This window comes from Leptidea sinapis, chromosome 23 (genome assembly GCF_905404315.1).
Source record: "Leptidea sinapis chromosome 23, ilLepSina1.1, whole genome shotgun sequence".
NCBI classification, from domain to species: domain Eukaryota; kingdom Metazoa; phylum Arthropoda; class Insecta; order Lepidoptera; family Pieridae; genus Leptidea; species Leptidea sinapis.
Window position 1 is genome coordinate 7,604,807 of NC_066287.1, and position 23,232 is coordinate 7,628,038.

Here is a 23,232-nt window from a genome sequence, read left to right on the forward strand (position 1 = left end):
TGATTAATATGTTCAATTTATGTGTTTTACGCAGGAAATGGATCAAACCCAGGAAGACTCAATGGATGCTGATCCCGAGGATGATGAAGATGATACAGGAATACGAGGTATACATACAGCATGGCATGTGCATGATTTTTTTAAATTAAAAATGCGCCATGTATATGTCTTTCATATTATTGCAAAGCTTGCTAGCGTCTCAAATATGTGACTGATTTAAGTGAGAATGTTATGATTGATAATTATTTTATGACCTCTGTCATATTTCAGTTAAGGAGGATGGTGATAATATGGTGATAGAAATTAACAAGGCACACGATTTTATGGTAAGAGTTTAAAGTTTTAGTAATAAATTTATAATAATTTAACTTATTAAAGTTATTAGACCCTTATGTCCACCTGTTGCTAATGTGGGGGAGTTTTTAAAAGTTAGAAAGATTGTTACGACCGCTAGATTAGTGTACTTCAGTTATTTTCACAGCATCATGACGTACGGTATTTTACTATGGGGTCATGCTGCTGAAATTGATATAGTGTTTGCTCTGCAAAAGAGAGCTGTTCGTGCTATATATCAGCTTGGTTATACACAGTCTCTCAAAGAAAAATTTAAAGAAATAAATATTATGACTGTTCATTGTCAGTACATTTATGAAAATTTAATATACGTTTACAAAAATCGTCACCTTTTTGCTCTTAATAGTGATTTTCATTATTATAACACTAGAAATAAGGGATTGCTTGTAACTAATTCTAGTAGGCTTCATAAGATACATAATAGCTTTAAGGGTAAATGTATACACTTCTATAATAAAGTCCCGGCATTATCAGAAGGCAGCGGTAGTAGTATCTAGTAGTTATTAGAAATGACATCAAAAAGAATTCTAAAGGAATCAATTTTGAGAAAATAAATGCCTTTTATATAAAAAATTCTTTTTCAATACAGTTGTGAAACTATCTCTAATCAAATTAACTCACTTCATCCATATAGTTCAAAGAAATGAGACTTATTTATATTATTATATAGACCTCTTTAAATTAATATTTAAAGATTCATTGTTTTACAAATTTGACTGTTATTTTTAATTTAAATATAGAGTAGTAGCTGTTGTATTGAAATTATTTTTAATATTTTCCTAGATGCCAGAGGATCAAGACGACAATGAAGATAGAAACGACAATACCTATTCGGAAGGTAGATACATTTTACTGAATAATTTTAATTTTTGTTTAAATATTTACTTGTAACAAATGTATTACGAAATTCAAAAGAATTGTTTAAAAATGTTTGTGTGGTAAACATAAATATCTTTCTTAATGAAAGCACAGATTGGGTATGGAACGACCACCCTCAAATATAATTATGATAGTTGAAAAATTTGCCGCTTGTTATGTTAAGTTTTTTTATTTGTATTCTCTTACTACTTTTTGTAGCTCATTTCGAACTGGTTAACGTAAGAAGTGTTGTTTTAATCATACATTTCTGCAGTAAAACAGCAGTGCACTGGTGTTCCAAGGGGGCGGGTGACGTCGGAATAACTATAATCCTATATCATCGCAGTAAAGCATGGTGCTTTAGGTCGTTCTGTGACGTGTTTAGACTTGGATAATATTTTCACTGCCATGTCTTTAAATCTTATTATAAGGACTATTTGCTCGTTTCACCACCACATTTATAACAAAGAATTATCATACCATCTGGTGCTTGATTGTCCTCCTCTGAAATAAGAAAGAAGTCTAAACAATTTTTTTTATTTTTAAAGTGATATGCCTCACTTCTGGGATTAATTATACAAATTGAATCTGTTAGCAAAATTTATGAACGATGCTGGACTCGAACCCGTTACCTCTCAGGTTCCGTCCGAGCGCTCTTAATTGAGCCAACCGTTCGAGTGACGCATGGTTCTTAATCTTGTTATGTCTTGTAAGAAAGAAGTCATCAAATTAGTTACTTCTCATTTCAGACAGCGAAGTAGACGCGACGTTTATCGACATGCCGTTGACTGAAGGCTCGCCGGTTAAGAAAGTGTCCATTATTGTGCCGGAGAATACATCGCCAGCAGTAGCGTCCGAAATGAAAATAATTCCAGCTCAGAACAGAGTGCGGAAACAGATGAAGACCATGTCGCCAAATGTCACGGCGTCGGCCGTACAGACTAAGATTGCTGAAGCCGTTTCCACGCCGGCTAAAGATCAAGCTAGCTTGTTGCCAAGCAAGCTAGATGCTAAAGTTAATGAGCAGGTTTGCTATAACATAACTACATAGTATTTTCTTTGGGTACATTTAAATAAAATCCTTTTTAAAGAATTATAACATGCTGTAACTGTATTTTTTATATATGGTATTTGGGTAAAAGTTAATTTTTTTTTTTTGTTTAACGCTACAGAATCGCGTTTTCAAGGGAAATCATGCTAATACCGTAAATAAAAATACATTTTCAAAGTACACGCGGTTTAATCCTTTAAAAAGTATTTTATTTAAACATTACTAGATAATCAGTGGCCCTGCTTCGGTCAGGCTGAATTTGATATTATAAGGGAATTTGATATTATAAGGCCTCGTCCACATACAAAGAACAACAGAGAATGAAGATATATAGATTAAAGGTTTCTCTTTTACTCATTTCTATACAGATAGCCTTATTGATTTGTTTGATACATTTTTGAAGTTACATTTGTCACTTCACATTTGTATTTATGTATGCTTAAGTCTTAGATCATTTATATGGCAAGATAGACTGTGACAGCTGTGAAAACGTCGAATTGGGGTTGACTGTTTGTGCACACTAGCGCAAAGCGACATACAAATCGCAAGTAGTAAATAATAAACCTGGACTTTTTTTATCGGATGTCTAGCAGCAAGAGGCTCTATTTAGACGTATAAATTACCTATCTAAGGTTTAATTAAGCATTAAATATAACGTCTTGCAATAATAGTACTGGTTATGCATATTTAGGGTCAAGATAATTCTTGTAAAAGTGCGTAGAAGGCGTTGGTAATTTAAACTACACACACACTTTCTACTAATAAGTATTTTATTGAATACAATTTGGGCAGTGTTACCCCTTACAATTCACAATGTGTAATGTGTCCTCGAACTGAGCGCTCTGGCTTATATAGGGCACGACCGTATACCGTAATGATGCTACCAGCTGTTAGTTGGCAGTACTGTAGTGCCAACTAGCTTATACGAATCAAATTAACTAAAGATCTGAATATAATATGCTAATTATATTAAATAGCATTTAAATATTAACAGTAGTTAGATGAATGTTATTATTAATTGGGATATCTTGTGACAGTTCATGACGGGTAGCGCTTGTAAACACATCAAGCTGACAAGTGTAACGATAATAAAACAATGTTTATATTATATAATCATAATTACTATATAGATATGTATTAAAGTAATTTAAACATTACGGCCTCAATGTTTGGTTTATTTGACAAAGTTATCTAAAACAACGAGTAAATGCTGATTCAATGAGACGTGTCACAGTAACACGTCTCATCGGATTCGCGGTCTTCTAATACGGTCATTTCTTGACCAAAATGTTACGAACATTGTAGGTACCATAGTTAAAAGAGCCATAGCTTTGTAGGTAAGTGATGTATTGTATATTTTTTTTTTTTTGCTTTTAGGCTCCACATATTATACGGAAAGCGGAAGAGGTGAAACGTAAGGCGCTACCGCAAGTTGAACCAAGTATGTTTCTATATTATTATTAATTTTAATTAATATTTGTATCGTTATCATTGACGGACAAAAAAGACTCACAGTCACGCTCAAAAGTTGTCTGAAGCGATACTCGTGTTGCCTACGCGTTCGGTTGTGTTTCGACCGCGCTTTGAATACAACGCCACGCAATGACAAAGTGGTCAGTGAAAATCTGTCCAAATAATAAATAGTATATCCAAACTTAAAAAGGATGGAGTGTCGTATTTCAGGCAAGAGCCCGTTTAAATTATCAAAATTATGTTACTAACTTGACGTTTTTAATCATTTTGCCAAATAATCACATTTCAATTGTTAAAACATAGTATTCTTGCCTCGTGTTCGCGTCTGTCTCTTATATAATTAAACTAAAACTTAGATACTGAATTAATGCATTTAGATACAGTGTTTAAATGTTTTATACAATCCTGAAGCTGCATTAGTTAAACTGAAAGAGTGGCAATGAGTTTCTTGCCGTTTAATCACTCATAAAAATATTAAAATGGATAAATGTTTAATTTTTCATCATTCTTACTAAGTTTTAATGTATTATTGTTTGTAACCATTTAATGTATTTTATTTTGAATTCCTAAAGGTTCTGCCAAGAAGGTGATCGCTAAGGCAGAGAGCAACAACGCCAGTGACAAGTCATTGAGATTGCTGGAGAAAGAGCTGCAAGACCTCAAGAGGGTGTGTGTCATATATTACCTATATTTACTCTAAAACAATTGGCTAGCGCTTAGCAGAAAAGAACCAGTCCACAAAATCAAAAAAATTACTGTTTGACACCCCGATAAAAATTTATCCGATATTTCTAATTTAAAGAGGAACCAGTTTACTTCTCGTATTTGTAGCAAAGATATAACACAACAAAAAAACATTCACAAAAAATGTACTTAAAGTCACAAAACAAAACAATTAACTATCTTTTGACTTTGGACCTCAAATACTCAGCTTAGTTTGCATTGTGGACTGGTTCCATTCTGCTAAGCGCTAGCCAATTATTTACATACAAGCCATATATGCTATTTATTAAACACCCATGTATGCTACAAAGCGTCCAAACACCGGGAGCTTGATTGTTGGCGATCGGTTATATTATAACTATACAAATAAAATTATTTACCAAAATTTATGAACGATGTGGGAATCCAACCTGCGACCTTTCAGGATCTTCCATCCGAGCTCTCTTTCCGTCTAAGGCAACCGTCCGAGTACGTATGGGTCGTAAATTTTGACATATCTTGTTCAACTCTCAGGTCGGGGCTCCATCTACAGGATCTATCGTTACATGATCATAAGTTTTAACGACTTTATATTGTTACAGACTAACTCGCGTACAGAAGCATCTAAAACGCCACAGAGTAAGCCGACAGAAATGTTGAAAGGAAAACAACGCTCCCAGATTATCACATCCACTCCCAAAACAAGGTACAACATTTAAATTATTCTAATTACTAGTTACGTAATAATTAAATTACTACTGAAAATTCATACATATTCTTCTTTATATTTAACTCAACTTCTTATATAAGAAACTAGATTGATATTTTGTCTAATTTATATATCAGATCAAATTTTTTATAGACATTTAAATTGCTTCATTGTGTGTCTTCTACCGCATTTATCACGGAAAGTGTTCCGAAGAGCTGTTTCGACTGATTCCTACCGCCAAATTCCACCTTCGCCCGACACTCCACAAATGAGTATATTATCCCCACCATCTAGATGTTTGGGCGGTCTTTTGGTAGAATTTGTGATAAAGAAATCTTGTTTGTTTATTAAGTACTCCGGAAAAAAAAAAAATGTTATTACATTATGTCTATTATCTATACAAATATTATCTTTTAGATTGACAGAGGAAAAGAAATCTCAGTTATCAAGTAAGCCGGTCGCCATCGAAAAGAAACAAGTGGAGCGTCGCGTGACTAAAGAAAATAAGGAGCCAAAAGAGTCGAAGGAGACCAAGAACAATAATAAAGAGGAGGAAAAAGAACCGAAGGACACACCAAAGGTGAGAGTGTACTTAGACTTTTCTCACATAAAACTTAGCTGAGTTTTAACTTAGAATAATTTTTTTATTTGGTTTTTATGTCATCTGTCAGCTGAAATTATGTTGAGCTTTTAAGCTAACACAGTCCAATGCTATTGTCATGTTCGCATTTTATCACACTCAGATTAGAACACTTTTAGGACGTGACATTTCTCATCCGTTGTAAATTTCAAACTACCTCCAATTCTTTTGATGTTGCTAAACTTACAGGTTTCGTAACAATATATAATGGACAGAAAGTACATAATCCCATAAAGTTACCATCAAAGCATAAGCTTTACTTTTTACTTACTTTATTTATTTATTCAAAGTCCACTAAAAATGGATACATATGTCAATTCATCCAAATTATAATTCCAAAAATCTGCAATAACAGGTGAGCATATCATGCACATAAACATACAAACAATTTAATTTATACGTACATATAAGAAATTGAACTCCTGTACGCTACAATGGGATTTAATTTTAATGTCCACAGGATGGACCGACGATCTGGTCAAGATTGCCGGAGTATATACTATAGGTCGCTTGTTGGAAATTATAGTTAAATTATTAAAACTTTCGTGAGACATTATTTACTTATATTATTATATGCTTTATCGGTGTGGGTACCGACTAGTTTCGCAACATTCGGCGGTCCTTCATCACGGTGAGTGTAGTGGGTTCGCGATAACGTCCTGTTTCTTACTGAATTAGTAAATGAAATTATAGTGTTGTATTGTTGCAACAGTCTATTCAGTGGGGAGTTATATCCGAGATTAGAATTAGCTGCATCAGGTACAAACGGTTTATATTTTGCCAGTTGAGGTGCTCTAGTTGTAATGTGAATATCTTTCTCAATAGCTGTAGGCACTCCAAAACCCCATTAATAATTTTATAGAAAAATATCTGTTCATTGATTTGCCTTTACTATACACTAGTTATTTTCATAGTATTATGTCCAATGGTGTATTACTATGGGGAAATGCTGCCGATATCAATACGATATTTGTGCTGCAGAAGAGGGCTATTCGCGCTATTTACAACCTAGGTCCTAAAGAATCATTGAGAGCAAAATTAAAAAAAAAATCTTAATTGTTGCTTCTCAATAGGTTCTTGATAATGTTACGTATGTACCATAGGCACATAAGTGAATTTGCTAGAAACTGTCATAACCATAATGTTAACACCACGAACAAACATAAACTTATAATAATAATAATACTGACACACTTTTTATACAAATAATCTTGCCTCAAATTAGGCATATATAGCCTGTGTTATGGGTTGCAAGACAACTAGACCAAGACTCAGGCTATATATTATACATTGTAGCCATATTTTTATAAAAAAAAGAAGCCTACCGAGTTCCTTGCTCCCGTTCTTTTCAAGTCTGAGGCATACCTTTTCGAATGGATGGTAGTTTTTGACTTTCAATAAGTGACATTATATCGAATTTTGAATAAAAATATTTGAACATAAAATAAAGGTTTTTTTCCACATAGAGCGCCATTAAAAATGGAGATACTGATCAAAGTAACAGCGAAGAAATCGTCCGACGGTCTACGCGACCTTCGCGGATCAAGGACTACGCCAAGATGATAAGTGACACCAGCAAGGCGAACTCTGATGATGACGATACCGACGCTGATGACGAGGAGTACGTCGACACGTCAGCCACTGAGGTACACTATTGAATTGATTCGAGTATTCGAGGCCCTCACACTAATATAATATATTAATTTTATTGTAATTGGAAAACTTACAGCTAAATACAATAATAGTTAGGAAAATATTTACATAAAAGGCTATCACAAGTTTTCGCAGATATTTACTAGCTAATTACATAATAAATAGTTACTAGATTAATATTAAAAAATCGAGGATAAGAAAATTTGATGCGACATGGTAAGAAATATTCGTTAGTTTATTTAAGAATGTTATCTATTATACGTAAAAAAAATAATACATCAAATGGACGTGCATCTACATGCACGTGTTCAATAAAGGCTGTCATTTATTGAATACTATTTTGCTTAGTCATATACTCTTCAGTCTACACTATATTATACTTAATAATAAATTTATATAAATTCTAATTTAACTTATATTATTATCGATATTATTCGAAAAATTTTTTTGCTGAGCTGGTGTTTTAATTGTATTATATATTATGCATTATATGAGCTAGTAACGCATAGTTCCTAATAAAGAGTGGACGAATCCTCATACCACATTAGCAGATAAGATCTTATATAAATCCACAGTATAGACTAGCAAACCTTAATCTGTCTTCTCAATAAACGCAGTTTAAAGTGACTTATTTTTTTGTAAAATGTAAATAAAGGATGAGACGAGCAGGACTGATGGTAATTTATACGCCCTGATCATTACAATGCAGTGCCGCTCAGGATTCTTGAAAAACCTTAAAAATTCTGAGCGGCAATACAATTGCGCTCGTCACCTTGAGATATAAGATGTAAGTCTCATTTGCCCAGTAATTTCACAAGCTACGGCGCCCTTCAGACCGAAACACAGTAATGTTTACACATTACTGCTTTACGGCAGAAATAGGCGCCGTTTTGGTACCTATAATCTAGCCGGCATCCTGTGCTAGGAGCCTCCCACTGGTGACAAATATATATAGGTGTTTAAAGTTACTTCTCCCTGTCATTTAATTCTGTAGTGACAAAGGTAAGATGAAGACAAATAGTTTTAAACTTGGAATAACTTTACTTCCCGTAAATTACTGTAATGTAATATTCGGTGGTCCAGCATTTTGGTATAATATACATAGTAAGATACGAATAACACCCGAAAAACGTTCTCGCTCGATTTGGAATTTTATAACATTCCAGGTATCAATTTTACAAATTTGTAAATGAATTCACTATGATATAGCTATATATCACTCGGATATAGCTTTAGGCACCTGAGGTGTAATTGAAATAAAAACACACAGTAACGACTACTATTTACACTTTTAGTAGGAATTTAAACAAAATCAGTTACGAAAAAGAGTTACAATGTATTTAATAATTTTATCTACACCCATGTATAAATCCTCTATTAAAGATTCTAAAACAGTTAGCTTATTGCCAACATTAAAAAAAGCCAGTCCTAGTAACCATTACATCATCCAAACGAGTGTTGTAATGAAATTCAGTACAACATTACAACACTCGTTTCGATGATGTAATAGGACATTGGGTGTAAGTTAACTGTTTTAACGAGCATACGGGTCACCTGTTGTTAAGTGATCACCGCCGCCCATACTCTCTTGCAACACCAGAGGAATCACAGGAGCGTTGCCGGCCTTTAAGGAAGGTGTACGCGCTTTTTTGAAGGTACCCATGTCGTATCGTCCCGGAAACACCGCACAAGGAAGTTCATTCCACAGCTTTGTAGTACGTGGAAGAAAGCTCTTTGTAAACCGTACTGTGGAGGACCGCCACACATCCAGATGGTGAGGATGATATCCTAACTTGTGGCGTGTCGTGCGAAGGTGGAATTCGGCGGCAGGAATTAGGTAAAACAGCTCTTCGGAACACTCCCCGTGATAAATGCGGTAGAAGACACACAATTAATCGACGTCTCTACGCAACGCCAAGTGATCCAGCCGTTCACAGAGTACTGGGTCCCCGACAATTCGCACTGCTCTGCGTTGCACGCGGTCAAATGGATCGAGCTGATACTGGGGTGCGCCAGACCAGAGATGACAGCAATACTCCATGTGTGGCCGGACCTGCGCTTTGTACAGCGCTAGAATGTGGGCCGGCTTGAAGTATTGCCGTGCTCTATTAATGACGCCCAGTTTCTTTGAAGCCAATTTGGCTTTGCCCTCCAGATGGCCACGGAATTGGCAATCGCTCGAGATTTCGAGACCCAGTATTCCGATACAAAGCGAGGCTTTTAGGGAAGTGTTGTCGAAGAGCGGTGATGCGACAAATGGGGTTTTTTTAGTGGTAAACGCGCAACTTGAGTCTTCTGGGGGTTAAATTGGACAAGGTTCAATTTACCCCATTCCGCGACCTTCTCAAGAGAGGACTCGATAGAAGACACAAGTTTCTCCCGGCACTGGTCGACGATTTCCCGAGAGAGACGTGCATGGCCCGTGTATACGGCATCACCAGTGCTGTCATCTGCATAGCAATGAATGTTGGAGGTGTCCAACATATCATTGATATGCAGAAGAAACAGCGTAGGAGATAGCACACAGCCTTGGGGCACTCCAGCATTCACGGGCTTCGGGTTCGAGCAATGTCCGTCGACAACGACCTGTATGCTGCGCCCAGTGAGGAAGCTGGAGGTCCACTTGCACAAACTCTCGGGAAGCCCAAATGATGGAAGTTTAGAGAGGAGCGCCTTATGCCATACACGATCAAAGGCCTTCGCTATATCCAGGCTTACTGCCAGGCCTTCCCCCTTGCTTTCAATAGCCGCAGCCCATCTATGTGTTAGGTATACCAGAAGATCACCTGCCGACCGACCATGGCGAAACCCGTATTGTCGGTCGTTGATCAACTGGTGACCCTCTAGGTATACGAAGAGCTGACGGCTAATTATGCTCTCCATGATTTTGGAGAGCAGGGAGGTAATAGCAATAGGCCTGTAGTTTGCCGGATCCGAACTGTTTCCTTTTTTTGGATCGGATGGACAAGGGCTGACTTCCATGAGTCAGGGACTACGCCTTTGGAATAAGAGTGCTGGAATAAACGCGTTAGCACCGGCGTCAACTCAGGGGCACACGTTCTAAGCACGATTGGAGAAATGCCATCCGGCCCGCTCGACTTCCTGACGTCCAACGAAAACAGAGCTCGCCTAACAGTTTTCTGTCTGAACTGTACTTCAGGCATAGAGCTCTGACACCGCGGGATGGTCGGCGGTGTTTTTCCGTTGTCGTCAAGAGTCGAGTTGGAGGCGAAAAGAGCGCACAGGAGATCGGCTTTCTCTTTTGTCGTATGGGCCAGGGTGTCATTCCTCATGTGCAACGGCGGCATGGACGGCTGGCTGAAGTTACCAAGAGCAGCTTTCGACAACAACCAGAACTTGCGTGTTCCGGTCGGGTAACTGGAAAGCTGCTCGCCGATTTTGACGACGTGTTTTGACTTTGCATGGGCGATTTGCCGCTTAAAAAATCTGGAAGCACGGTTGTATTTCCTCTTTAGAACTATGCAGTTCGGATCCTTTGTGCCCAGCGCCGCAACCCAAGTTCGATACGCCTGTTTTTTGCAGTCAGATGCTGCTTTAACTGACGCATCGAACCAGGGCTGTGATCTGCCACCGATCGGTACTACCGAGCTTGGTATAAAAATATCCATGCCCTGTAGTATCACATCGGCTACTGCAACGGCGCAGGCACTAGGATCATCCGAAGGGAAACAAACCCTGCTCCAAGGGTAGGATGCAAAAAAGGAACGCATCCTATCCCAATCTGCTGACTTGTAGTGCCAAACGCGGCGAGTCGCTGGTGGTCTGCGACGTGGGCGTCGTATAGGCACTAACACTCCTGACCAGGCAATGGTCGGACGTTCCGAGAGGGGCGTCGACAATGACCTGGTAACCATCGGGATGTGTAGTCAGCAGAAAATCTAATAAGGACGGCATGTGGCTATCCACATCCGGGAGCCGCGTTGGCGACTCAGCCAATTGGGACAGATCGTACGCCAATGCAAAATTATGCACAGATCGCCCTGCGTAGTCTGTGGTACGTGATCCAAGCCATTCGGCATTGTGCCCGTTGAAATCACCCAAGAATACGATTTCAGCGGCGGGGATCTGTGCAAGCACGTCGTCAATTGCCGCTTGAATGCAGCCCATGAGATGATCGGTTTCTGCGTTACCACTATGGGACCTGTAGACACACGCATAGATGCGGACGCGGTCCTCTAAATCTACGCGGAGCCAGAGAGTGGACAGGTCCCTACCCTCAAAATTGCCGAGACGGCGACAGCAGATATCCTCCCTAACGTACACACATACCCCGGCATGAGGCAAAAAATTGTGCTCAATTTTGTACCCGGGGTACGTTAAATATGACGTATCGCTAGGTCGAGATATCTGCGTCTCCGTAAGGAAACACAAAGCCGGCTTCGCCGTCTCAAGGTGGTGGTGGACGGCGTTTAAGTTGGAGTGAATTCCCCTGATATTGCAAAAGTCCACGTTGAGTGTGGAGCGGGGTGCCGTGGTGTTACTGCCTCGTTTGTCCTTGATCATGCGCGGTACTGTGCCCTCCCCAGAATACGAAGGGCAGCCCGAGCTAGAGTGCTCGGGGAGGGATTCTCCGACTCTGGTAGAGCCGGTACCCTCCTGGGGTACTATCTCTTTAGGGACCGCTTTCATAATCTTTTTGGGGATGGGGGTTCATTGCTGTTTCAGAATCTATTATCGAAGATTCATATTATGGGTAAAAGTAAGTAAGTAATTAAGTAAGTAGTAGTAAGGTTAAAGTATTGTAGGCAACTGTTGATAATTAGGTATTAAAACACTCATGTTCACTCTATTAACCCACATTCGTATTCTAATACCCCTTATTACACAACAGTTTCATAAATAACTATAAAGGGATACCATTCTAAATTACAATAAAAGGTTGACTTTCCAAACGGACAGGGTTTCCTCCTAATAACGCGCACGGGCTTTTATATAGTCGCCGACGCCCCGCTCGTCATCGCTTTCAAAATGACATCTACTGTCATCCCTTAAACCATGACGCCTGCTGTTATCCTTCCCAACATAATGTCGCCTCACTACACGTCTAACAATAGCATATTTTTTGTACAGAATCGCAGCAAACGTCGTACAAGTATCAAACCCAAAGTTCAGAACTCAGCCACAACGACGGCGACTCCTGGGAGCACTCCGGGCGCCAGGAAACGTGGACGGCCACGTAAGGAACGCAAGGAAATGTAAGTATAATACAACGTAGTGGACAATAAAACTAAAAGTCCTCCTGGTCTAGTAATGTTGTACCAGAGTTTTGAATGCAATATAGTCAAAAACAAATAAACTGTTTTCATTTAAATTTAAATTCAAATTCAAATTCAAAAACACTATTCATGTAGGTCACGGAAATGACAATTATGTCAAAAAATAAAATAAAAATATTGTTTCTTATTGAATTTACCGCTACTTCGTAAAGGGTTGAGCTAATGAGAAGAAGTAGCAAGAAACTCATTGCCACTCTTTTAAGTCAAGATTTACATTTCAATTGTTTTACAAATCATTTCAATTACAATATATGCAATGTCACGCAACAAAAATGCTCAAATGTCAAAAACTGAAAGGCTTACACGAGTAAGTCAAAAAAAGAAAATTAATACTCATAAACACAAGAGTTATTGAGTATAGTAGATGCATCAATCCACACATACCGTAAATAAATAGAGGCATTATGTGAGCATTTCATAAAATAAAATATATAATAACTTTAACTTTAAAGGAAATAATAATAATAGAAAACACATCAAGCACACCTCCCGGTAAGAAGATCATCCAGCCACCATTTAGGCTCAATCTAAGTGCTTTTAAATCGTCACTATAAATATTTCTTTTAAATAACTGATTCTGCCATATATTCGGAAAAATTTGAGCTTGAAGAACATATAAGAAACTTAACGGCCACTCTTTTCAGTCAATAGAGTGTTTTATAATGGCTGTAATATAAATAACAAATTCGTTTGTAAGGCGCTGCATCCAATATATGCATCGTGTTCAAAGTTGAAAGCGTTTTAGACATGTTATTATTGTGAAACAAGTTATACGTAATTTCATTGTATAAATATGATATACAAGACGGGCAAAGCCGTAAGGACTAACATCTTCTACATGAAAAAAACTATCTTCTTTTCGAAACATACAAATACCAACGCTCAAACAAAATTGACGCTCGTTTGTCCTCCTTTTCAATAAAAAAAAATACCAAAGTGTAATAACTCAGAAATGGGGTCTAAAACAAAATTAAAAAAATAGCTCAACTTGTTAAACATATGTATTGGAAGTAACAATTAAACTGCATTCACTTATTGACTTGTTTCTGTGGTAATGGTGGGTTATTGTTTATTCATCGGTTCTCAGATCTATCACAAACTTGTTGAAGGTATCGATAAATACCTGCCTCTTTTATTACATCCCTGATCTGTTCATTGAATGTACACCACAGTCAAGCTCTTCCGACATCTTCATCCATATTTGCCATATATATATCTGCTTTTTCTTTGAACAGTAGGGACGAAACGAGCAGGACGTTCAGCTGCTGTCCATAACAATGCAATGCCGCTCAGGATTCTTGTAAAACCCAAAAATCTTAATATGTTAAGTCTCATAAGTGTCCAGTAATTTCACTAGCTACGGCGCTCTTCAGACACAGTAATGCTTAAACATTACTGCTTTACAGCAGAAATGGACGCCGTTGTGGTATCCATAGCTTGCATCCTGTGCAAAGAAGCCTCCCACTGGGAAATGGTGCTCTGCCAATGTTCATTTGATAAATTCTTTCAGACCAAAAAAGGCAAAAAAGACCGACGAGGAAAGCGAAAAAGAGCAAGAGGAAGCAGATAAGACACTAAACAAGGAAGGTGGTGCTGCAGAAATGTTAGACGATGGTGTCAATGGATCGCAGGTGAGGTGCCCTGGCAGCTCGAGTAGTTCTTCATTGAACAACTTACTGGGACTGCTCGAACAATCATTGTCGAGATTGCTAGTTAGTAAATTATAAATTATTTGTACTTTATGACATTATGTAAGAACGGGTTGGATTCGTTCCAATAATTACATAACATTATATCAATTATCGACATAGTCCAAATGATTGCGAAACTGAAGTGGCAGTGGGCAAGGCACATAGTACGACGAACATCTGTACTGCCCTGTAAAGTCCTCGAATAGGCCCCCCACAACATGGACGGACGATTGGTGAAGATCGCCGGAATACATTGGATGAGCGCAGCGCAGGACCGATCGTCGTGGAAATCTTTGGAGAGGCCTTTGTCCAGCAGTGGACGTCTTCCGGCTGATGATTATGATGATATCAATTACCTATCGAACTCATAACTTAGCCTAGGTTTCACCACCTAGAGTAGAACGCGATTGGAACACTAAATTTTTAACGCGAATTTAAAACGCAGTTGTAGCCTAAACCCGTTTAAATGAATTGTCACTTTTGCCGCCGAATTTGTCACTGTCGTTATCGTAATAGAAACATTGACATTTACCATTGTGATTTTGTTCATATTTATCGATGACAATTTTGATAGGTATTTGATACATCCTATTGTTTATGACATGTAAACTCAGTTTACGTTAACACGCTCAAAAGTTATCGGTGATATGTCTTTGTGTTTAAACGAGATCAAGACATATGAACTAGTTTACGTAAAACTGAGTTTTACTAAACTCAGTTTAATGAGTCATTGGTGAAATCGGGGCTAACTGAACTCAGTAATTATGGCATCTTCCTTTTCGGTTGGAACATGAATATGGGTGCCAGATTTTTTTTTCATTTACATCCGGTAACCTACAGGTCGATAAAAAATATAATAATGTATGTACATACCATTTATCGGCAAATGGCCGGTTGATTCAATTTGGGTCTGACACATTGGTAACAATAAATGGAAAAAAAAATATATAAAATGAATTATAACAAACTTATTATCTACCTTTGTGAGTATTCTTGAGTGTAAATTCCGCTAAAATAAATAATATGTTTGATTTACACTAATGAAAACTCACAAAATTTTGATAATTATGGATTTCCGCAAAAATACCTAATTCAATAAATTTTCAACAAACTTATTCCACAACAAAGGTACCTAGCTAATTAATAGGTAGAAGATATATATTATCTGTAACCAAAGCCATTATGTTCTAACAGAGAACCTCCCTTTGTATTAGCATCTGTAAATGATCGTACCACTCGCATTCCGTACATACCATACAGTTAGAATATGACCAATTTTGATTTGTCAATGTCTGTGGAAGCTAATGGTTAGCTAATTGTTTATAGAAAAGCACATTTTTAACCAATCTGCTAGAAACTGCGACAATCATAATGTTAACACGACGAACAATCATAAACTTGTTATGCCTACTGCTCGGTTAAGTCGAGTTTGTAAGTATTTTATTGGGCGATGTATATGCTTTAACAACATAATCCCAAAAAATGTACGAACAAATGTGTTTCCCATTTTCTTAATGATACCACTGGGAATGAAGCGAACACACTTAGGTTCTTTAATGATATATTTTATTGTACGAAACTAAATATGTAAATATATATTGTAACTAAATTAAGGAAAAAAAGGCCGCTTAGTTTCTTGCTCCCGTTCTTCTCAGGCCTGAGGCATATTATTTCGAACGGGGGTAGTTTTTGACGTTCAATATATAGTGATTTTAAATCTTTTTTTTTTTAATAAAAATATTTTAATTTGAAAGTGTGGATTGTCAGATTAGACCTCCGGTTAGCCTATAAACCGACCGAAACAACGGCCTAGTAAGTGATTTACGTCGCAACTTGGCACTACCACGTTTGTTTGTTTTTACCAATCCTTTATATTTTTAGAGTCCTTCTAAGGCATATCCTGACGATAATCCTGAGAAACCTGCAAGCACCTTGTTAAAGTCACCGTCTGGACAAACACTTAAAAAGGTATATTATATCTTTTCCACAATTTAAATCAGCGTAACTTCAGCATTGCCGGGGTATACGAACTACACACATCAAAAAAGTCCGCAGCAACATGTACTAATTTAAATTTTCGGATGGTTTTACACATTATAACGTTGTATTTTATTTTTAAAATAATATTTTTAGGGTCCTATGATGTAAAAATAACAGCTGTTGTCTTTATAAGTTCTTTTAATAACAGAAATTAACAATATTAGAATATACTGCAGAAACTAACGTACATAAGCAACTAAATATTTTCTTAACAAAATGAAATTTCTAAAGAAAATGAATTTATTGTGAAAGAATAGGATAATTTAATACAAAGTATGGCCTCCTGTGCTATTCAGAACTTGTCGGCAACGATTATTCATTGAATTAATGAGACTGTTTATGTCATCTTGCGGTATTCGCTCCCAATAGACTTGTAGCAAACCCTTCAGCTGTTGTCACTCCGTCTAAGTCCTTCAAAACACGTCTCTGGAGCATGTCCCATGCGTGCTCGATGGGGTTGAGGTCTGGCGATTGTGCAGGCCAGGGCAATACCCGGACGTTCTCCGTTGCCAAGTATTGACTGGTTCGCTGAGCTGTATGTGAATGCGTATTGTCATGCATTAAAGTAAAATCGGAGCCAAAGGTTTGTGCAAATGGACATAAGGTCTGAGAATATCCTCAACGTAATTTTCAGCGTTCATGTTTCCATTTACAAAAACGAGGTCAGTTCGCCTATTCTTCATAATACCCGCCCATACCATAACTGTTGAGCCACTGTATGGAAGAACTTCCTGAATGCAGCTGAGCCTTTCAGTATTTCCGGGCCAACGGTACACTCGCACCCTTGTATCAGGCCTAAATCCGAATCGCGACTCGTCGGAAAACATAATTTTATCCCATTGTTCCTTGGTCCATGTTCTGCGTTCTCTACACCATTCATTGCGACGAGCGCGATTCCCGTGACGTATCGGTGGGCACCTAATTGGGCGTCGAGCCCGTAGGCCGTACTCATGCAGACGATTTCGCACAGTATGGGGACTTACATCAACACCACTTGAATTTTGTAGCCTCAAACTTATCTCTCGAGCGGTAAACATCGGCTGGCGTCTTGCAGTCAGTTGTATGTACCGGTCTTGCCGAGTGGTTGTACTCCTTTTATGGCCTGAATGCTGTTCAGCGGGTTTCCTTGTATTATTGTAGCGCTGCTAAAGACGACAAATAACACTTCTATGAATGATCAAATGCCAAGATACCTGAGATTGATTACTTCCCGCTTGCAACATCCCTACAGCTCTTTGTATTTCATTTGCCGTCAAATGACGTCGCTCCATGACGTAAAGAATATCTAACAATTCAATTTTGTCGCTAACTTTATTTAAATGGTTGGTAAAATTATAAAATCAAGACTAAACGTAGCAATAAAAATGCACTTAAATTCAAACAAATTCCCTTTCATTTAATTTTATGAAAAAAAAACAAAACATAATTTCGAAATTTTTTTTTACAACCACTCAGTATGTCATCAATAACAAAAAAGCTTACATACCTATGCACTTTGAATGAATAAAGACTTACCCCCTTATTCATAATAGTCGACTAACTTAAAACACTCCTTAGCGGCTGTTTAAAGTTAGCGGACCATTATGAATAAGGGGGTTAGAAATTAATTAATATAAATGGTAAATTTGTAATATCATGCATGTTGCTTAGACTTTTTTGATGTGTGTATTTTCGAAGGTATCAGGAAACACTTGGCGAGGAAATTCATTCTATATTTTACTAGTAAGTTGAAGAAAGTTAGTTGAAAACTGAAAAGTTTATCGTATATGATCTGGTAATAATAAAAAATGACACACTTCTCATATAATTTTTTTTTTGTATGGAATCACTGGTGATAAGTGATCACCGCCTGCCACATTCTTTGGCACAAGGAACCACAAGAGCGTTACCGGTCTTTTAGAAAAGTATACGCACTTTTTTTAAAGGTATCCTTTATCCATACATTTTTTTTATACGTCGTATTGTTCTGGAAACACCGCACAAGGAAGTTTATTCCACACCTTGTTTGTACGTGAAACAGCAGCATTCGACAACGCCCATTCATTGCGTGTTCCTATCGGGTAACTTGAAAGCTGCGCGGCGATTTTGACGACGTGCTTAGATTTCGCATTGTCTTCCCACAAACTAGGCATATTAAGCATATTCTATGTAATATGGGTGCCAGACTAAGATATATATGATACAATAAACTTACTTAAACATCCATGATTCGGAAACAAACATTAATTTATTAAATATTTTTATTTAATATTGTTTTTTTTTATTTATTTTTTACTTTTGCATTAGATACCAATGAAGACTTTACCGCCGGGGATCAAAGCCGAACCGTTGCCTGCCGGTGCCAGATGTGAGTAACAATCAATTTAAAAAAAAAATCATTCAGTATAGTAGATTCTACATTTTATTTTATTTATTTAGCGGGGAATAAGGTTCTTAAGTAACTTACATTTATTAAACAACAGTCAAAATTGTCAGTTGACGCAAAACGCAACCGAAAAGCATTGACAAAACAAAATAAGGGCCACCACGTTTTTACAGTACTCTCATGAATTCTTGATGTTTAAAGGTTGATTAATGATTCGATTGGATAAATAAATTGATTTTTATTGTAGACAGCATAAAATAATGATGCAAACAATTAAAAATAGAATTTTGTCAACTTTTTAAAAAAAATAGCATTTTTGCAAAAATAATTAGTGAGGAAAAAGAAATCTGAAAAAAATACATAAAATGTGACTTGATTTGTGATTTGTACACTCTTCACCAGGAGTATCACTGTTTCTTGAGGAATTTGTTCCAAGTTGCATTTCAGAACGTTTATTAGCTCTCTTTCATTGTGCATGGGTTGGTTTGTGCGTCGAACACTGCGTTTCAGTAAATCCCACATGTGTTCAATGGTGTTGAGATACTGACTGTTTGCAGGCCAGGGCAACACCTGTAAACCAGCCTCCTCTAGGGCTTCTCTGGTGGCCCTAGGTGCATGAGCGCGAGCATTTTCGTGCGTCAGATGGAATCTTGCACCGATTCTCTGTGCATATGGAGACTACATGGGGTCTAATGACCTCTTCGATGTAACGTTGAGCTGTTATTGTGCCTTCGTTTAGAATTACCTGCTCGGTTCTGCCTGACATAAAGATTCCTCCCCATACCATAACATTGGGGCCCCCAAATCTGTCATTTTCATGGATACAAGCATCCGAAAATCGCTCACCTTCACGCCTCCAGACCCTAATGCGACGGTCATCACTAAAAAGTTTAACTTTGCACCCATCCGTAAACAATACTGTCCTCCAAACATTCATATCCCACGCAAGATTCTGCCTTGTGAACGATAATCGGTTTGCATGATGAGCACTTGTTAATGGTATCCACACTACGCGTCTCCTGGAGAACTGCTCATCCTCGTGTAAAAGATTTCTAATGGTTTGATCACTAACGCGTGTACCGCTCGCCTGCCGCAAACGGTTTTGTAAGGAGCGGGCTGTGCTGCAAGGCTCTCTGCGCGCAGTCAAGCGCACGTAGCAGTCCTTTTGTGCGGTAGTTGCTCAAACTTTGTCAAATCCTCGTCTCCTGGTTAGACCCCCAGTCTCTTGAAAACGATTCCAAGCAGTCTGGATCGCTCGACCGGAAAAACCCAGCTGCAACGCCACCGAACGCTGCGCATGGCCTTCTAGAGCAATCTTACGGCCCTAGTTACGGTACGCAAGTCCATATGACGTTAAATTCTCGGCATAACTTTCTTAATAAAAAGTGTTAATAGTAAACAAAACAAAAAAGTGTTCTTGACAGAATCGTCAATTTGACTGAGTTGAAATCCGTCTTAAAATCGGGTAGAATCAAGTGCTTCCAATAAATTATCAAAAACTACCCACTTTAAACAAAAATGCAGGTGGAATACTCAAAAAAATGTGTGTAAACAAATAAGGTAACACCACGATAAATAATCAGCTACTTAAGAATGCATAAAAAATAAATTATCGCTAACGAGGTCAAAAAAAACAAGTGGCCCTTATTTTGTTTTGACTAGTATATAAAGAAACTTACAGCTATTTATATTACATAAAGGTATGATAAACAATAAATATTACACTAGCCATAAACAGTTCCTAATGATACTTATGACAAAGCGAAGTTTTAAGACTTAATAAAATAATTACAAAAGTTTAAAGAGACAATTAACTTAACGATACAAAAATAACCTTTAGGTACCTATTTTTTTTAACAAAAGATACAAAGTCATACTTACTACATCGAAATATGTCTATTTGGTTATAACAGTCATTGTCTGTTCTGCAAGCTCTGATATAGAGGATAATGATGTCTGGTTCTGTGCAGGCCACCTAAAATGGTATAATATTATATTAAGTAGGCTAAGTTGTTCTGTGATACAAAAGATGGGCTGGTAATTTCTTATCAGTGCTCCCCATGTCATGTGATAATAGTATCACATGAGTGTTTTAATAGCTAATTATCAACAGTTGCATTCAAGACTTTCTCTACAGCCAGAATATATATATTCTGAAACAGTTGGCTTACTGCTATTATTAAAACAGCCAGTCCTAGTAGTAACCTAATATCATCCATTACTGAATATGTACAAATAAACTAATTATTAAAGAAAGAATTATTTATTTTAATAGTAATTTACATTTTGCATAGTGCAATTATTAAAATTCACTTGAATATTATGTTCTTTTGCTGGTAGTGTGTGCTAGTAGTCTGGTAGTGTGGGACGCGTGTTAAGGAAAATGTTCTTTTTTATAAAATTCATACAGATACCACGCATCGAGCAATAAGAATGTGGCTGTTTGTTGAAACTGTTTGCGCATGAAGGGATCGAAAAAAAAACCAAGGAGTGTTGTTATGAAATTCAGTACAACATTACAACACTCGTTTGGATGATGTAATGGTTATTACGACATTGGGTGTTTCAATCTTGGTAATAAGCTAACTGTTTCAGAATCTTTAATAGACGATTTAAAGCATGGGTGTAGATAAATAATTATATTTCTGTTTCAGAATTTCATTAGTATACACATTCACTTTTACACGCAACACACGTCTCACAACTCACACTTAACAATTAGTACTTTATTAATGAGATTTTTATGAGAACCAATGACGAGCAAGACGTGTCCACTTGTTGGTTAGTACGACCTCCCCTCCCATTACAATGCAGTGCCGCTCAGGATTCTTGAAACACCCAAAATTCTGACATCGTAATTTCGCTCCTCATTATGACACATAAGATGTAAAGTCTCATTTGCCATTTCATTTTAATAAACTTTGTTATTTTTCTAACCCTCACTTCTGGTATTAATTACACAAATTTAATTTGTGTGAATAGAAACACAATAATAATTCAAAGCATAAAAAGACGTCGCTGTGGCGCCTATACTGGCATCCTGTGCAAAGAAACTTTTTTTTAATAAAGAGGAGGCATTGACTTACTATAAACAACCAGACTTACAATCACGGCTAAAAATTGTTTGAAGAAAAAATCTGCCTACCCTTCTATTCGGTAGAGTTGTCGTTCAGTTGAGCTAAGACCGCGCTTTGAATACAACGCCACGCAAAGCGTTCGGTGAAAACTGTCCAAATAACATTAAATCAAAACTTAAAATGGATGGAGTGTAACTAACTTGACTTTTTTTATTATTTTGGTTAATTTTTAAATTGGTAAAACAATATGTTCTTGCCTCGTGTTCGCGTCCGAGTTTCTAAAGGATATGCATTTACAAGAAGATCCCAGAAAATGTTCAAAAAATTGTATTAAGAAATTCAAAACAAATGTTAAAAAACGTATGTGTGGTAAAGGTCACTATAACATAAATTACTTTCTTAATGATGCCACAGATTGGGAATGGAGCCACCTAAGGCTATTAAATAATAAGTTTTATGGTACGATATTACATTGATACCATATTTCCATGAAAAAAAAGAAGCCTTCTGAGTTTCTTGCTCCCGTTCTTCTCAGGTCTGAGGCTTACATTTCCGAATGGGTGGTAGTTTTACACTTTCAATAAATCATATCCTATTTTGAATAAAAATATATGAATTTGAGCGTCCCTGAACTTTAATGCAACGAAATAAGGTGCTAATTTGAATGAATATTTTAATGTTATATGTATACTTACATACAATGCCGCTTGGACATTTTTGACGACCTTTAAATAGACGATTGGGAGTCTAGTTCTTTATAGTACGTCAAAGAGAGGAGGAAAAACGAGCGCACGGGTCACCTGATGTAATGTGATCACTGCCACCCACATTTTCTTGCAACACCAGAGGAATCACAGGAGCGTCGACGGCCGACGGTTTTAGAATGATAATAATAATAATAATATTGACACACTTTTTACACAAATTATCTTGCCCCAAGTTAAGCATATATAGCCTGTGTTATGGGTTACAAGATAATGATATATTTAATACAATATACTTACTTAAACATACATAAATTCATATAAACATACATAAATACATTAAAACATCCATGATGTACGCTTTGTGAAGGTACCTGGTAATTAACTAACTAACCTTCCACTTGAATTCAGGAAGATATTCTCGAAAGATTGAACAAAACTTCTCTTGTAATTATTATGGCCGCACGATATATATTTTATTAATTTGATGCCGATATTTCGATCCAATTGCATGAATCGTGGTCACGACGGAACTGTTCGGTCAAAAATATCGGCATCAAATCAATAAAATATGTATCGTGAGTACCCGTCATAATAATTACAATGTTAAAGTTCCTC

At 37.2% G+C, this 23,232-nt stretch overlaps 1 protein-coding gene across 3 annotated transcripts in view; it reads left to right on the forward strand.

The window, feature by feature from the left end:
* Nucleotides 1-23,232, forward strand: part of LOC126971151 (RE1-silencing transcription factor-like) — a 42,196-nt gene that overhangs the window by 15,230 nt on the left and 3,734 nt on the right. For 2 of the 3 annotated variants that reach the window (XM_050817300.1, XM_050817302.1), the window contains 13 exons: nucleotides 35-107; nucleotides 271-326; nucleotides 1,138-1,192; nucleotides 1,962-2,239; nucleotides 3,641-3,704; nucleotides 4,309-4,403; nucleotides 5,041-5,144; nucleotides 5,565-5,727; nucleotides 7,254-7,433; nucleotides 12,532-12,656; nucleotides 14,248-14,449; nucleotides 16,310-16,396; nucleotides 18,755-18,815. In XM_050817300.1, the coding sequence (XP_050673257.1) occupies nucleotides 35-107; nucleotides 271-326; nucleotides 1,138-1,192; nucleotides 1,962-2,239; nucleotides 3,641-3,704; nucleotides 4,309-4,403; nucleotides 5,041-5,144; nucleotides 5,565-5,727; nucleotides 7,254-7,433; nucleotides 12,532-12,656; nucleotides 14,248-14,449; nucleotides 16,310-16,396; nucleotides 18,755-18,815 (1,543 nt within the window). The remainder of the gene's footprint in view (nucleotides 1-34; nucleotides 108-270; nucleotides 327-1,137; nucleotides 1,193-1,961; nucleotides 2,240-3,640; nucleotides 3,705-4,308; nucleotides 4,404-5,040; nucleotides 5,145-5,564; nucleotides 5,728-7,253; nucleotides 7,434-12,531; nucleotides 12,657-14,247; nucleotides 14,450-16,309; nucleotides 16,397-18,754; nucleotides 18,816-23,232) is intronic. The other variant, XM_050817301.1, reaches the window with a different exon arrangement.